This window comes from Tupaia chinensis, unplaced genomic scaffold (assembly GCF_000334495.1).
Source record: "Tupaia chinensis unplaced genomic scaffold, TupChi_1.0 Scaffold000355_1, whole genome shotgun sequence".
In the NCBI taxonomy this organism is placed as follows: domain Eukaryota; kingdom Metazoa; phylum Chordata; class Mammalia; order Scandentia; family Tupaiidae; genus Tupaia; species Tupaia belangeri.
This window is the reverse complement of record NW_006159850.1, coordinates 15,146,941-15,164,081: the sequence shown is the minus strand read 5'-3', so window position 1 is coordinate 15,164,081 and position 17,141 is coordinate 15,146,941. Positions and strand designations below refer to the sequence as shown.

Sequence of the window (17,141 nt, the reverse complement as noted above, 5' to 3'; positions counted from 1 at the left end):
TCTCTCTACTCTTCTTGGGATTTTGGGCACGCACACACGTCCACCTGATGTGATTTTTAAGCCTCTGGGTCCAGGACTTGAACCATGGTCGACTACATGGGAGTCTGGTGATGTAACCACTATGCTGTATGCTGATCCCAAAACTTAGAATTTGTCCTCTATTTCTCCCTTCTTTCCTTTTTCTTTCTTCCTTCTTAGTTCAGCATACTACTTTTATGCAGTCTTTCTGGAAATGAGTTTCAGCCTATCAACAGATTATTTCATCAAAACATATTGTTGGGATAGTTTTAAAATACAAAAGAGTATATGACTTCATGTTCCTTTTTCCCACTTCCCACAGCCATATCACAACACTGAAAATTGATCAGAAACCTTTGCCAACTACAGATTCTACAGTTTCATCCACCTTCTGGAGCCATGGACTGGCCGAGATGGCAGGACAGAGAAATAAGTGAGTATGTTAGCCATCGAGACGGAGAAAGGCCTCTGGGTGCTGGTCCAATCCTCAACACTAGGCCTTGTTGTTCTCCTATGCACACAAACGCAAAACATTAGCCTCAGATAGGTACAGCCAGCAGTGTTCCAGACTGCGGAGCTCAATTCCACATGCCAATTTTGGTTCGATTCCCTGGCCTAGTTGGTCTGAAAACATGCTGGACATGTCCACTGATGCCCGAGATCCTGGCAGGTCAGAGGGCATCATAAAGGGCATCATGGCATAACAGAGTCCTGTAGACGGTGCTTCTCTCTCTCCTCTTCCTCTCCCTCTCTCATGTGTGCATATGTGCTTTATCATGAATTTTTTTAAAAAGTCCCTGTGAGACTATGATAAAGTGAGTTAAAAGCAAAATAAATGTGCAGTTCACAAAAATACTGTACACCACTCACTTCTCATGGTGAAAAAGTGAATGCTGTTTTCTTTACCAGTTACATTATCCTTACGCTACTCTTCCTTCCCTGTGGTTAAGATTTATTGAGATACCCGACCAGAGAGTGGCCCCACTTCCTGACGGCATCCAATCTAGTATGATCCTAGACTCCTTAGACACTCCCCAAATGACCTGACTGAGCCCAAATCCTATGCTCCTAGGTCTTTTCCAGCACCTTCTTACCTATATGCCCCAGGGTTCCATGGTGTGCACTCTCCCTTGCTGAGGAGTAATAAACCCAACTTGTTTAATTACAGTTGTGCTCAGATGGTCTCTGGTTACAAAGCCTTTACAAAACTAGTTTTTTCTTATAACAGAGAAAATATTTTTCCTTTGTAGCCTTTGGCAGCATTGCAAAGATAATTGTATTGTCCATGAATGTGGCTGAATTTCCTTTTCCTTAGAACATCAGCTCACATTGATGCTGCTTAATCACATTACAGAGGGACGCTTCATGTGTAGGTTGACTTACTACTGTTCTGGGACAGCAGATGGTGAAATGACTACATTGCTGAACTCCCATGTAGTCAAATGTGGTTCAAGTCCCCGACCTAGTGGCTTAAACTCACATTGGGTGCATGAGCATGCGTACGTGCATGCTCAAGATCCTGAGAGGAGAATGGAGGAGAAGGGATTGTGGTGTGGCCATCCCCCCAGGGGGTGATTTCTCGCTTTCTGTCTCTCTGTCTGTCTCTGTCTTTTTGGCGAGTGCATGCGCCCTATAGCAAAAACCTCTCAAGAAAACAAAACAAAAACAAACAAACAAAAAACAACACTTAACTACTGTTTTTCTCTGCATTCGGTTAACACTTTTTACAAGAATGCTCCCTGAAGAATAGTCTTTTACCAGTGACTGATGTCTGTTTTCTTCATGTTCCTGTTACAGGCTATGTGTATCTGCCCTAGCTATGGATAACTTTGCTGAGGGCGTGGGAGCCGTGTATGGCATGTTCGATGGGGACCGAAACGAGGAGCTCCCACGCCTGCTCCAGTGTACGATGGCAGACGTGCTTCTGGAAGAGGTCCAGCAGTCAACAAATGATACAGTTTTCATGGCCCACACCTTCTTGGTATCTCACAGGTAAGCAGGTGGGTCAAACAATCCCTAACTCAGTTCTATTTTGAGAAAATAAATGTCTCTAAGCCAGAAGGTCAGGCTCTGCATTGCGGTTGTAGAACCAACGTGGGGGAAGAGGGTCTTGTTCCTCCTTCCATGATCATTCTCTGCATCAGTGTAGAGCGTGGGAGCTTCGGATCTTTAAAGAGCCTATGGAGTTGGACCAGCAGTTAGCGTAATAGCTATGTCGTTGGACTCCCATGTAGCCAACCGCAATTCAAGTGGCAGATCCAGTGGCTTAAACTCACGCCGGGCATGTGTGTAAGCATGCCCAAGATCCCGAGAGGAGAATGGAGGAGAAGGGATTGCAGCTCATTTCTCACTTTCTGTCTCCGTCTCTCTCTGTCTTTCTGGTCAGCGCATGCACTCTATAGCAAAAACCTTTTCCCCCCCCAAAAAAAGAGCCTATGGGGTCATCTGTTTGTCTCTGTTGAACCTCTCTGCTGTGGCTCTGAGAGGCCCAGAGGTCATGTGCACGATGCCATGTGTGCACATATGTGTTTGTACGTTTAGGGGAGGAAGGCAGTAAGCTCTCGTGAGAGTTGGTGACCTACAAGATTAACTAGCACTGATCAGACTCATGTGTTTAGAATATTTGTTATGAGGGTGGGGGGTAAGGAGGTTACCTAATTCATTTTCTCATTAAAGCCTAAGCCACTTAAGGGCAAAAATGAAACCATTGAAAATCTTCTAGTAGCTAATGAAGTATCTTGCACCTTATGGGCTGCATACTGGACAGGAAAAACAGAGAGGCCATAAAGGTGTGCAGTTAAGGTTTGCACGGAACAGGCTGGAGCTTGACCTGGCTTTAGCTGTTGTTATAACACAAAGCAAGGTATTGGGAAAGGTTATTTTTCAGCAGTAGAATTGAGCTAAGACTTGGCAAAATAAAGGTTTTGGAAAAGGGAACTCAATTTATGAAGCATCTCCTAAGAGCCAGGCACCTGTCCCAAACATTTTTCATTTTCAGAACAAGCCAAAGAAGTAGGTATTATACCAGAGAGATTTCTTAGAGAAATAGCTTGCTGAGGATCTATAGCCAGGAAATGGTAGAGCCGGGATTTGAAAATGGGCTTTCCAGTAGTAGCCACTCTGTGTTAGTCTTGTGCACTGAGAGCAGGCAGCTGGATGCCTGGCCTGAGGAAAATACACAAAGAGCGGTGGCCTGACCAAGGAGTGAACAGCCCAAGTCGGAGCTTCTCAGAGTGCTGTTCCAGATCAGCAGCCTCAGCATCACCGGAAACATGTTGGAAATGCAAATTATCTGGTCAGACCCTTACCCTCCAAATCAGGAACTCCAAGGATGGGGTCCCCCAGGTGATTCTCACGTGCTGAAGTTCAGAAACCCCTGAGTCAGGAAGTCTGTTATCAGACAAAGGAACAGAGAAATAGGCACCATGTGCTCCCCAGGTCACGCCCACCCCTGCTTTTCTGTACTGCCTCTCTTCTCTGTCAGCCGAGAGTAGGAGGCAAAATCCCTTGATCACTATCACGTGAAGCAAGAGTCTGAGGCAAAATCCCTTGACCACTGTCATGCGAAGCAAGAGGCTGAGGCTGGTTCATGGTCACGCCATGGAGAAACAAGGAAAGGGACGGACATGAAGGATCACTACTTCTGAAACTAGCTACCACGTGTCACATCTTGGTTTATTTCTAAACAGGAAATTAGGGATGGCTGGCCAGAAGCTGGGCTCCTCTGCTCTCCTGTGCTACATCCGCCCTGACACTGCCGACCCAACAAGTAGCTTTAGCTTGACTGTGGCCAACGTTGGCACGTGCCAGGCAGTCCTGTGCCGAAGTGGGAAGCCAGTGCCCCTCTCCAAAGTCTTCAGCCTGGAACAGGACCCAGAGGAAGCCCGAAGGGTGAAAGACCAAAAAGCCATCATAACAGAGGTACATCTCACTCTCACCGGTCACTTTTATTCCCAAAGCTAGTGGAGCTGCTTTTCATAGAGGTAGTGAAGGCCCATTTTCTTCATGTCACGCCTTGTAAATTGTATAAAATCCAGATAAATGTTTAAGTCAGATGTTTTTTGTTAACAATAGAAGGAAGTTTACCAAGCAGGTAGTGACTTGCAAAAAGAAAACGCAAAGTTAATGAGAAATGAAAAATCCTAAGTTGGATCCTTTAAATGCATAGCCAGCATGTAAAGTGAATGTTAAGTGTCCCCTTAGCGAATTTCCTACTCTCTTGCTTTGTTATTCCACAAACCAGTTGCATGATGGAGACTTAAGCAAAAGAAGAAAGAGTTACACAGTTTGACATTAACATTTCAAAATTTCAAAATACTTTTTCTGTGTACACTCTCTATTGCTTAGTATGCTCTAGTGTGCTTTTTTAAAAATGAAGCATTAGTATTTCTATGATAATGCTTTATAGCACTTCTCCTTTTATAGAAATCGGCATAATTTATTTGCTTTCCAAGAGACCTTAACAATTGCATGTGAACATCATTTCCTGCAAAGCAGAATTCTCTTCAGATCTTTTGCCCATTTTAAAATGGATTGTTTGTTTCTTTATTGTTTAGTTTTAAGAATTTTTTGTGTATTTTGGAAACAAGTCCTTTATCAGATATTTATTTTGCAAATATTTTCTCCCTTTCTACAGTTTGTTTTTTTTTTGAGAGAGAGAGATTCCTGCTATAGGGCACGTGCACTCACTAGAAAGAAAGAAAAAGACAGAGAGACAGAAAGCGAGAAATCACCCCCTAGGGGGGGTGGCCATGCCATAATCCCTTCTTCTCCATTGTCCTCTCAGGATCTTGGGCATGCACACACACGCGTCTGGTGTGAGTTTAAGCCACCAGGTCTGGGACTCAAACCGCATTCGACTACATGGGAGTCCAGCCTTTACACCACCTGCTGGTCCCTCGCAGTTTGTTCTAAATGAAGTCTTTTGCAGGACAGAAGGTTTTTAAAAATTATTTAATTTTATTAACTATTATTATTATTTTGTTTGCTGTAGTGCACATGCATTCACTAGAGAGAGGCAGAAGGCAGACAGAGAGAGAAAGAGAGAGGGAAGGAAAGTGAGAAAGCAAGCTGCCAGGTCTGGGACTTGAACTGTGGTTAGTCATGTGGGAATCTAGCTAAGCCTTAACCACCGTGCCACCCATTGGCTCTAGTTGTTTGTTTGTTTGTTTTTAAGAATTATTTAATTAATTTTATTTGTTATCATTATTTTTTAATTTGACCAAGATAAACAGAGAAAGAGAAGTGAGAAAGCAAGTCACCAGGTCCAGGACCTGAACTGAGGTTGGCTAGGTGGGAGTCCAGTGCCTCAACCACCACGTCACCTAATGGCCCCAGAAGGGAGTCCAGTGCCTCAACCACCATGTCACCTAATGGCACCAGAAATTTTTAGTTTTAATGAAATTCCATGTATCAGTTTTATTTTCATAGATTAAACTTTTAATGTTATATCTAAAAATTCATTGTAGGCTGGCCCCCATAGTCTAGGGGTTAGGGGAGCCAGATCCCATATGTCCAACTGCAGTTAGAATCCCAGCTCCAGCAATTTGAAAAACGTGTCAGGGGTGTGTGTGTGTGTGTGTACGGTCCAAATCCCAACAGGATGGAGAAAATGGAAGAGAGGGGATTGTAGTGTGACTACATCCCATCGAAAGGGTGCTTTGTCTTTCCTCTCGCTGGTGAGTACACGTGCCCCTCTGGCAATTATAAATGAGTGAATGGTCATCAACAAATCCAGGATCACACCTAGGTTTTCTTCTGTATTATCTTCTAGAAATGTTATATTGGGTTGTCGGAAAAGTTACAACATAGTTTTCTATGTTTTTCTGTGCAAAAATATGTCATTTTATAACAGCTCAGTAGCTTTGTGTTTTAAATTTATGTTCACGGTCCATTTTGAGTTAGTTTTTGTGAAACATGAAGCTGTGTGTCTAGATGTACTTATTCCCCTGTGGACGTCTAGTTGTTATGGATAGCACCACTTGTCAAAATGACTCTCTTTCCTCTATTGTATTGCCTTTGCTGCTTTGTCAAAAATCAGTTGGTGGGACCAGCAGATGGCATAATGGTTACGTCGCTGGACTCCCATGTAGTTGACTATAGTTCAAGTCTGGGACCTGGTGGCTTAAAACTCATGCTGGGCACATGTGCCTGGGTGCTCAAAATCCTGAGAGGAGAATGGAGGAGAACAGATCGCAGTATAGCCATTCCCCCCTGTGGGGAGTGATTTCTCACTTTCTGTCTCTCTGTTGCTCTCGCTTTCTTTAACAAGTGCACATACTCTATAGCAAAAATCTCTCTTAAAAAAAAAAAATCAGTTGGCTGTATTTGTGTAGGTCAGAATTCTGTATAAGAGCTATATGTCCTAGAGTCCGTCCAAGAAAGCATAAAACCAGAAAGTTTTGTTTTTGTTTATTTTTAGATGTTTGCCACAAGGCACGTGCCCTTGCCAGAAAAAGAGACAAAGAGACGGAAAGTGAGGAACCAGCTCTCAGAAGGGATGACCACACTGCAGTCCCTTCTCCTCCATTCTTCTCTAGGGGTTTTGGGCACACATGCACACATGCCTCGTGTAATTTTCAAGCCACTGGATCTGGGACTTAAACCATGGAGTATGCCATATGGAAACCCAGCGCCTTAACTACCACACCACCTGCTGGCCCCTCCAGAAGATATTTTTATGTGGTTGATACAGTTGGTATTCTGGGTGTATGAGACATTCGTTTTAGGAAAGTCTTTCAGGCATATATAAAAAGGTTATTTTTACAGAAATTAGAAAATGTCATTTAGATTATTCTTATAGGTCCTAGAACAAATAGGAAATATTTAGTGGTTATTTTAACCACAAACATTTGTTGTTTGCCTATTATGTGCCCATCATCATACCTTTATATCCCTATGAACGAAATACTTTTACTCTCATCTTACAGATGAAGAAAATAAAGTTTAGAGTTTATGGAAAATTCTGTGTAGTAAGTGAGAAGCCGAGATTTTCACCCAGTGAGTAACTGCAGCAGTGAAATTTATTGATGACTTTAGAGGTTTTTTTGTTTTGTTTTTTGTTTTTCCTTGAGCAGTTGGTACGCAGTGCCTGGCATAGAAACATTTCCATGCTGCAGTCAGGGTTCCTCTTTTCCTCTAAGTTTAGAATTACTTGGATTTGGGGCCAACAGGTGACATGCTGGTTAAGGTGCTGGACTCCCACATGGCCAGCTGCAGTTCAAGTCCTGGACCTGGCAGCTTGCTTTCTCACTTTCTCTCTCTCTCTCTCCCTCTCTCTCTCTTGTGCCCTGTAGCAAACTGAAAAATAGTAATAATGACTAACAATTAAATAAAAATACATGGATTCAGATTTGATGTGCTATTCATTCTTGACACAGTCCTTTCAGAATAGGTAAATTATGGTATAGATTTCAGGCTTTCCTTTTCTAGGCTAAATAATCTGAGAGATTATTTAATGCGTTAGTTACCAAGATACTCCAAGCCATTTGTTACCTTTTGGTCCCAGCTGTGCCTCTAAGTGATACGTCATTCTTAGTGACCCATCTGAGCTGTAGCCTCTCTGAGAGTCTCAGCAATGGAGAATTAATGACAGTCGTGCTTACTGTCTTTCTAATGCATGCTTTTCTCTGTAAGGAAAGGCTGAGGTCTGTCCCTCATATTAGAGCAAATATCCTTGGAGATGGTGGTGCTTTTTAGTCGGTCACTTTTTATTGGGTTTGACCTCTGTCCTCTGAACTATTTGGTAGAATAACCATGTGGTATTTTGTCTTACTAGAATTCTCTACATTTATTTTTGTTAAGTTCACTTAAAATTATACTGATCCTGAAAAAAGTCACGTAACATGTGCATTCGGTTTTATTGTAGGTCCCTAAACATTGTGACCTCGAATGTTACAGTGCTGCCTCTCACTGTTGCTTGTTTGTCAAAATTTGTGTTCTGCTCATCCCTAGGACAACAAAGTAAATGGGGTAACCTGTTGTACCCGGATGCTGGGCTGTACATACCTCTACCCGTGGATCCTTCCCAAGCCCCACATATCTTCCATTCCCCTCACCATTCAAGATGAGTTGCTGATTCTGGGAAACAGAGCCCTGTGGGAACACTTGTCATATACAGAAGCTGTCAGCGCAGTGCGTCATGTCCAAGACCCATTAGCCGCTGCCAAGAAGCTCTGCACGTTAGCACAGAGCTATGGTTGTCAGGACAACGTGGGGGCAATGGTGGTTTATTTGAACATCGGTGAGGAAGGCTGCACTTGCGAGATCAATGGGCTCACCCTCCCAGGGCCTGTGGGATTTGCGTCAACCACCACCATCAAGGATGCCCCCAAGCCAACCACTCCCTCCTCCAGCAGTGGGATTGCCTCTGAGTTCAGCAGTGAGATGTCCACATCGGAAGTGAGCAGTGAAGTGGGGTCCACTGCTTCTGATGAGCATAACACTGGCGGCCTGGAGGCCGGTTTGCTTCCAAGGCCAGAGAGACGCTGCAGCCTCCATCCCACACCCACCTCTGGGGTCTTTCAGCGCCAGCCTTCCTGTGCCACCTTCTCCAGCAATCAGTCTGACAATGGTCTGGATAGCGACGATGACCAGCCTGTTGAAGGGGTCATAACCAATGGCAGCAAGGTGGAAGTAGAAGTCGACATCCACTGCTGCAGAGGACGTGATCTGGAGAACCCCCCAACTCCCACAAAGAGCACTCCTGCCCCTGGTCCCGAGGAACATGCCCGAGGGTCATGTTTTGGGATCCGAAGACAGAACAGTGTGAACAGTGGCATACTTCTGCCTATGAGCAAGGACAGGATGGAGCTACAGAAGTCTCCCTCCACTTCCTGTCTCTATGGAAAGAAACTCTCCAATGGCTCGATAGTGCCCCTGGAAGACAGCCTGAACCTCATCGAAGTGGCCACAGAAGCACCCAAGAAGAAAACCGGCTATTTTGCTGCCCCCACTCAGCTAGAACCGGAGGATCAGTTTGTTGTACCTCGTGACCTGGAAGATGTGGTGAAGGAACAAATGAAACAGCACCAGGAAAGCAGGCCAGAGCCCGAGCCCAGTGAAGAGGATCGGACCGAGCCCCCGGAGGAGTTTGACACAGCGCTGTGATTCTGTCCCAGTGGGCGCCTTGTGAGCGAAGGCTTGTGGTGTTGGGGCAGGGACCCTCCGGGGCGTTTCTAAGCCGTAGATGTGTGGGGTGAAACTCAGAGCCAGGAGAGGTGAGCGCTATCAGGGTCTGGCTCTGGATGAGCTAGTAGCCACCATCAGTGTTAAGTTCGCATTTAACCTGCATTGGAATTCCCAGCATTCCTGGGAAGAGAGCAGATGTTCTATCAGTCCTGCCACCTGCCATTAACCCTTTCTCTCCTAGGATCACTTTGAGAATTTGCCTGCCTGGGCAGGAAAGGGACTATTTCTGTGGAGGAAATACCTGAAGATTGATTCCCTTTACTAATTGCTGCTGATGGATCTCTGTGACAGAGAAATCACCTTATCTCTCAGACTAATGGGGCGTGATGTGACTAGTCACATGGCTTTTCATTCTTCTCTACGAGAATACAGCCTATCAAATGATGTTTATTGGAAATGTAGAACCAATCAAACAGATAATTTATGTATGTAATGTAATGAGAGCACTTTTCATTGACTGTGAACTTTTTATTTTTGAATCTGCACTCGAGCCAATCTTCTCTGAGGCAGCCTAGCACCTCTGTCCATAGGCAGAAAGCTGTTCAGGTGTTGGAGCCTTCTCTGAGGGAACCAGGAAAAGCCCTGGGAAATCGATCTCACTGGTGGATGCCAGATCGTGAAAGCTCCTGATGCACTTGGGGTAGTAGGGTCTTCTTTTGAGGATGAAGATGGGGAGGGAGCAAGGACCAAGACTAGCCCCCCCTAAAAGCAGAAAGAATGAATTATTCCTTGATGACTGTGACACCTGCTAGGAATTGCCCAGAGATCTCAAGGGAAGAATTTGGGGACTGGCCTCTTTCCCCAGTGAGTGGTGTTGGCCATCAGCTTCCTATTAGATAGGGCCAAGGCTGGTACTACTCGCATCCCAGTAACCTTGAGTTACAGTGGGTGACTCTGGAAAAGACCAAGGCCGATGGGAACAGATGGGTGGATGGAGCTCTTGGGGCAGGCATGTTCCTTCTCTTACTCTAGAGCAGAGGGATGGATTTCTAGAATGCTGGGAGGGAATTGAGACCTCCCCTTTGAATATTTAACAGTGTGCTCTTCTGAAAACCACTTGTCACCTCACGTGGTTTCAGAGTACTGGGCTCAATACTAGTGTAAGAGTTTGAACTGAGAAATTCCCAAGCTTACAGAAAGCCTTGGTGTGTTTTTGTTTTTGTTTTTTTCACATTCCATGCAACCCTAGCAAAACATAGTTCCTTCCGTATTTCTGTCGCTTATTCTATTAGAAGATATACTTGGAAAATTAATTCTTATTTATTCCAACAAAATTTTGGCATCATTAGATTTTACTCAGTAGGAAATGTGCTTTGAATTTTTGGAACACTTACAGAGTTAAAAAGAAAATAAAGTGGAATCATTTTTAATTTGTTTCATCAAAAAGAAAATGTTAAAGATAGGGTTGAATATATCAATAAATATTTGTGTGTGTGTATTTTAGAAGTTTTTGTTCAAAGCAATAGTCAAAAACCAGATGACCTATCCACGATGGTTAGGTTAGGTATCTTCATCTATCTTCTCAGAGGCCTGGTGCCCGTGCATGTGTCAGATGGGCACACCCTTGGAGGACTCTGTACCACTCCGACGGCTGTTTAATCCCTCAAGAATCTGAACTTGAGTCCCCAAATTGTCGGTAATACTTGACCTCCCTTGTCACACTACTGCTCAGCTACTGCAAAACTTCAGAACTCAGGTCTTTGATTTGAAGTAGGGAACACGGTGGCTCATACAAAGTTTAGGTGCTCTTAGAAAGATGGGAACAATAGTGCGTTGCCACCTTATTTTTATATGGGACAATGAAGAAAAAATGAAAAATCAGGAAAAACCCAAGATGATAGATCATGATGGCTGATGTAAAACATTTTCCCACTCAGACAGCAGAACCTTTGGGTTATAGAATAGTGATATTGTCTAAAAATGAAAGATTTGGGGAATATACCACTTTAATAGCAGAATTTCCTAAAAATTCCTTATCTGTGAACCCTTTTCTTGACTTCTATTTGTGTCTTACTCTACTTATTGCAACCACCTCAAAACTCAGTTCTTAAATGACTTCACCGAAGGTGAATGTAGAGCAGAATTCTGAAATCTCAAATGTTCTTTTATGTGGTAGAGTTGTTTTTAGGAACACCATTAGGTGTATGGAAAACCTTTAATACAGACTATAACCAAAACTGATTATTCTTTTCTTTACAGTCTCTTAATTCATGTCCTTCTCCAGTTTCTCTGTACTGAAACAGAGGGTAAAAAGGCCATAGTCTCTTACCAAAAATACGATACAGAACTCCTTTGACCCGTGAGGTAATTTACAGACATTGTATTAGCCAGACAGGCTGTCAGTTGGTGAAAGCCAGTCATCTGTGTCCAGGTGAATGCAGTCTTCTTCCCAGTACTTGACCCAAGGATGGGTCCCGCAGGTGGGCAGAGTACTGCGATCTCCAGCTCGGAGATTCTGGCCTTTGTGTGATTCTCAGGTCACTGTGTGTACCTCCCATTTGAGAAAAGTTTCAGAGAATTTCTGAAAGAAGAACACTCCTGATTACTCCAGTTCAGGAGTCCCATGGAAGGAAGAAAAATCCATGTGTCTTGGTAGCCATGGTATTATTTTTATCCAAATAGACTGGAAATGTATTTGAACGTTTGAATGTTGGTATGACCTAAAGCTGCAGTGATACGGTAGAGTCCAGTCATTGAATGAGCACTCCTGATCATGCGAGGGCTTTATTCCACTACTGTAGAGTGTATGTGTGCAATAAGGTGGTGAGTTCACTTTCCTGGTATACAGGGGAGCCAAAAGGAGCAGCTCGGTAATCCCTGGGTGCTATTCCAGTTGCTTGCAGCGAGTACTATTTACCGGGAGGTGAACCCAGTTAGGTCTGGCCGATCTACTGAATATCAAATGATGAGCTTCTTTCTGTGTAGACCTTCAGCAAAAGCAGGTACTTGGAAGCCACAGGCTCACCTTCTCTATCTATCCAATAATTACTAATGACGAGACCTCCTTAAGGGAGCTCTTGGCTATAATCGGTAAATGTACCAATTACTAAATAATTAGTCTCCAAGCCATTCGGTGATGTCTGCAGCATCACCGTAGAACTGTCTTGTCACTTTTTACCTCCCTCTGGGTGGAGCCCTTCAGACTCCCCAATCATGGAGGCAAGTCAGTCTTTCTCTCCAGTAAGTGACTTTTGCCCCGTCGTTGGGCAGGCACTTCCTTGACTGAGAAAAGCAGCTACAGTAAACCCTGCTGTTTCCCTCCTCTGGTGATCAATCACACATAAGCTCCCTGTATTCTCAACTCCATGCACTTCTCCCGATGCTGTAGGGTTTCTCTCACTGTTGCCAATGGGTGTCATCCAGACAGTGGGCTCATATCTTATGGTTTTGTGCAATCATTGTCGTATTGTAGTCCTAAGACTCATTATAGTGTATTTTTGATATTTTTGAAATGTGTTAAATTTTTTAATTCAATAATATGAGCCAGAGCATGTTGCAGCAAATCTATTATTTGTAAAAAATAACAATACCAATAATAAATGAATAAAATGGAATATCTTTTTCATGGCTTTGTTTTAACATATTTTATACTTTCTAGGAAGCTATACTCTTCTCTCTTATCACCTGTATATAGAATCAGGTTCTTAATCAGAAGCACCTTTAGGATTTTTTTGCTTTTTCTTGCCTTAGGGGAAGATAAACAAGGACAAACTTACGAAAGCACGTTCTGTAGCCCTCTGTGAAGCTGTGACTTAAGGCAAGAAGAAGTAATTTGACCAACTTTTCAGCAGAAATAGTAATAAGTAATTTTTAATATTTTAAAACAATTTCAGGTTTTTGCCATAGGGCGCATACATGTGCTTGCCAGAGAGAGAAAAGAAAGTGAGAAATCACCTCCCAGGGTGGGTAGCCACACTGCAACCTCTTCTCCTCCATTGTCCTTTGGGATTTTAGGCATGTGTACCCAGCATAATTTTCAAGCCACCAGGTTCAGGACTCGAATTCTGAGTCAGCCATGTGGCAGTCCAGTGCCTTAACCACCAGTTGAACCATCATATGTTGGGGATCGTCTGTATTTACATGTAGGTTATGAGCCGACTAGAATAAAATCATAAAGAAATCATAGAGATAATGATCCAGGGGAGTTAAGTGGGTAAGTTAGCCATTTTGGTTTTCAGAACTGAGTGGCTCTGGTGTTAGAACATCAGGGCTGGTCCATAAGTGGTTGAGTGCTGTGCACAGGAGCCGTATCCCACGGGCCAACCACAGTTAGAACCCTGATCCTGGTGGCCTGAAACACTTGCTGTGTGTGTGTGGTGTGTGTATATGTGTGTGTGCATGCTTACCCCAGATCCTGATAGGATCAAGAAGTAGAGGGAAAGGATTGCAGTGTGACCACGCCCCCATTGGAGGGTGCTTTGTCCGGTGAATGCACATACCAGCTGGCAATAAAAAAATTAATTATGCTACAAACATCTTTGGGGACCAACCAATGGTATAATGGTTATGTTGCTGGACTCCCACATAGTCAACCATAGTTTGAGTCCCATACTGGGTGGCTTAAACCTCACACTAGGCACATGTGCTTTGTGCCCAAAACCCTGAGAGGAGAATGGAAGAGAAGGGATTGTGGGGTGGCCAACCCCCCTGGGGGGTAATTTCTCACTTTCTGGTGAGTGCACATGCCCTACAGAAAAAAATCTCTCTTAAAATATTCGGACCAACAAGTGGTGTGGTGATTAAGGTGCTGGATTCCCACATGGTCTATTGTGGTTCGAGTCCCAGACCCAGTGGCTTGAAACTCATATCAGGCATGTATGCATGCATGCCCCAAATCCTAGGAGAATGGAGGGAAAGGGATTGCTGTATGGCCATCCCCTGGTGGGGTGATTTCTCACTTTCCCTCTCACTGTCTCTGTCTCTGGCAAGTGCACATACCCTGTGGCAAAAAAACAAATAGATCTTCAGGTGTAGTGGTGAATATTGACTTGGCGACATTTAAAATCCCGTAAACCTCTTAGTTACTGCTCCCCACTCTTCCTATGTTGGGTGTCTCCCATATTTCTGGACTTCCAAAGAAAATTAGCCACATCGTACCCTAAATAAAAGTCAAGTTAGTTATTAATGTTTTGCAGATTTCCTCTTCACCTAGCAGAATGAACATTTTTTTTTTTCCGTTTTGTAATTTGTGTGTGTGTGTGCGCGCGCGCGCGCACGCGTACACCAGAAGGTGCTGGATTCCCACATGGCCAACTGTGGTTCAAGTCCTGGATCAGGCAGCTTGTGCATGGGTGCCCAAAATCCAAGAGGAGAATGGAGAAGTTGTGGCATGGCCATCCCTTCTGGAGGGTGATTTCTCACTCCCCCCCACCTCCAGCAAGCACTGGAGGGTGATTTCTCACTCCCCCCCACCCCCAGCAAGCATATGCGCCCTATGGAAAAAAACCTGAAAAAAAAATAGTAATAGCATATGCACAGGTACGTGTGTGAGAGAGGAAAAGAGAAAGCACTGTTGATGGTCATCACACTGCAGTTCCCTTTCCCCAGCCCTCCAGATCCTGAGTGGTCACATGCGTCCCCTGAGTGTTTTCAGGCTGACCCAGGATCTGAACTGCAGCCACTTACAGCACCAGCCACTTACAGCTCCATGGCGATGGGCCTTGTAGAACGAGCATTTTAAAAAGAGTCCAACACCTGTTCATTGAGCACCTTCAATTTGCTGGGTATCGTCTACTTTAATGCCTTAGTTCGGTGAGACACACTCCAGCCTAGTCCAGGGTGGCAGAAATGAAATCCTCTGAGTATGCACTTTGCTTTGGGTGCTGTTAATTCCCGGGCTCCCCAAAGGCTGCAGAGAGCTTTAGTCACTCAGCTCACACTCCAATGTGTGATTCGCTGGGTCTGAGTTTTGCCTCTGCTGCTTAAGTATTGTGACTTTAGGCAAAAGAATTAACCTCCAGGGCTGATTTTCTTATCTGTTAAGTAGAAATAATATTTGTCATCAGCTGATGCCTTAGTCCATTTTTATGCTGCTAACAGAGATACCTGAGACTGGACAATTGATAAACAAATGAGGGGTGTATTTACAGCACTCATGATTCAGGTGAGTAGAAAGTCCAAAGGCAGCACAAAATGGCTTTAGTCAGAACTTCTGCCAGAACGCAGCATGGCCCGTTATCCGTGTGGCTTTCTCTTGGCTGTTCTCTCGTTCTCTGTTTATCCACCCATCAGAACTCGGTCAGGGACCCCACCCTAATGACCTCATCACACCCAGAGGCCCCACCGTGGACATCATAAAGAATTATTCCCACTTGACACTTTTACAATATAATCAAGTCCCAAAACACACATTTCTGGAGAACATTTAGTCACCTCCAACCAAGTTCAAATTTCCAAAACACGAATCATTTGGGGACAAACCATTATCCGAACTGTAACAGTTGGACTGAGCTTAATGAGAAGATACAAAGTGCCTCTTCAGCACGGACTGCCTGGGCACAGTGAGCACTCAGGGAAACACACATACTGCCAAACCACTGATGCTTCTCGAATTTTGTCTCCTCTGTGCACTGAATAGTAGACCTCGGCCTGTCTCCTGTGTGCACTGAGTAGTAGACCTTGGCCTCTCTCCTCCTTCTCTCCTCCTCTGTGCACTGAGCAGTAGACTTCGGCCTGTCTCCTCTGTACACGGAGTAGTAGACCTTGACCTCTCTCCTCTGTGCACTGAGTAGTAGACCTCGGCATGTCTCCTCTGTGCACTGAGCAGTAGACCTCGGCCAGTCTCCTCTGTGCACTGAGTAGTAGACCTTGGCCTCTCTCCTCCTCCTCTCCTCCTCTGTGCACTGAGTAGTAGACCTTGGCTGTCTCCTCTGTGCACTGAGCAGTAGACCTCGGCCAGTCTCCTCTGTGCACTGAGTAGTAGACCTTAGCCAGCTGGCCAGCCTGACAAGTGGCAGTGAAGGAGTTAATGCCTTTGAATGGTCCAAACTACAATGTGGACGCGTTGGTATTAGTCATTCATAGGCTCCAGTCACTTAGGAGCTGCTTCTGAGGAATGTCATTGCTGGGCCTGGCACTAAGGTGGAGCCAGCTGGGCCAAAGTCCCCATTTTATAGAGCATAAGATCCAGCCGTGGGCAAAGATCTAAAATGTTTCAGGAAATAAACTGTAGATGAGAATTGGTGGGGGGTAGGTAGGTTGATTTTTGCTATTAAACATCTTACCTCCCCCTAAGAATTGTGCAGGGCTCGAGCCACACTTCTGGTTGAAGGTGAGAGAGGAAGTAGCCTTCGGGGTACAACTTCTTATTTTAACCTAGTACTGCAGGTTTTTAGCTGACTATTCTCCTCCAAGCTTTACTTCTTATAAAAGTATGATTCAGATATTTTCTTATTTCTGTGTGAAGTTTAGTTTTATTCCTTCATCTTAGCTAGGTTCCAAAAGAACCACTGAAAAGCAAGAGGACAATTAAAAAAAAATCTATATGGGGAGGACCAGCTTATGGCATAGTAAAGGTTAAATCGCTGGACTTCTACATGGCCGACGATGGTTCATATCCTGGACCCGGTGACTTGAGATTCACAACAGGTGCATGTGTTTATGTGCCCAAAATCCTGAGAAGAGAATGGAGAAGGGATTGAGGCATAGCCATCTCCCTGGGGGGTGATTTCTTGCTTTCTGTCCCTCTATTTCTCTGGCAAGTGAATGTACCCTGTAGCAAAAAATCTAAAAAAAAAAAAACAAAAACAAAAAAACTATATGGGGCCAGCAGGTGGTGTGTTGGTTAAGGCACTGGACTCCTACATGGCTGACCACAGTTCAAGTCTCAAACACTGCAGCTTAAAAATCACTTCAGGTGGGACCAGCATTTAGTGTAATGGCTATGTTGCTGGACTCCCATGTAGTCGACCACGATTCCCGTCCCGGACCTGGTC

General features: G+C 44.4%; 1 protein-coding gene across 1 annotated transcript in view; it reads left to right on the top strand.

Annotated features, from left to right (window-relative positions):
* PHLPP2 (PH domain and leucine rich repeat protein phosphatase 2) overlaps nucleotides 1–12,753 on the top strand; it is a gene marked incomplete at its 5' end in the record, with an annotated part of 74,314 nt that extends 61,561 nt beyond the window's left edge. The window contains 4 exon segments of the mRNA XM_014589414.2: nucleotides 341–451; nucleotides 1,816–2,010; nucleotides 3,708–3,939; nucleotides 7,972–12,753. Coding sequence (XP_014444900.1) covers nucleotides 341–451; nucleotides 1,816–2,010; nucleotides 3,708–3,939; nucleotides 7,972–9,126 — 1,693 coding nt within the window.
* Between the last annotated feature and the right edge of the window lie 4,388 nt (nucleotides 12,754–17,141).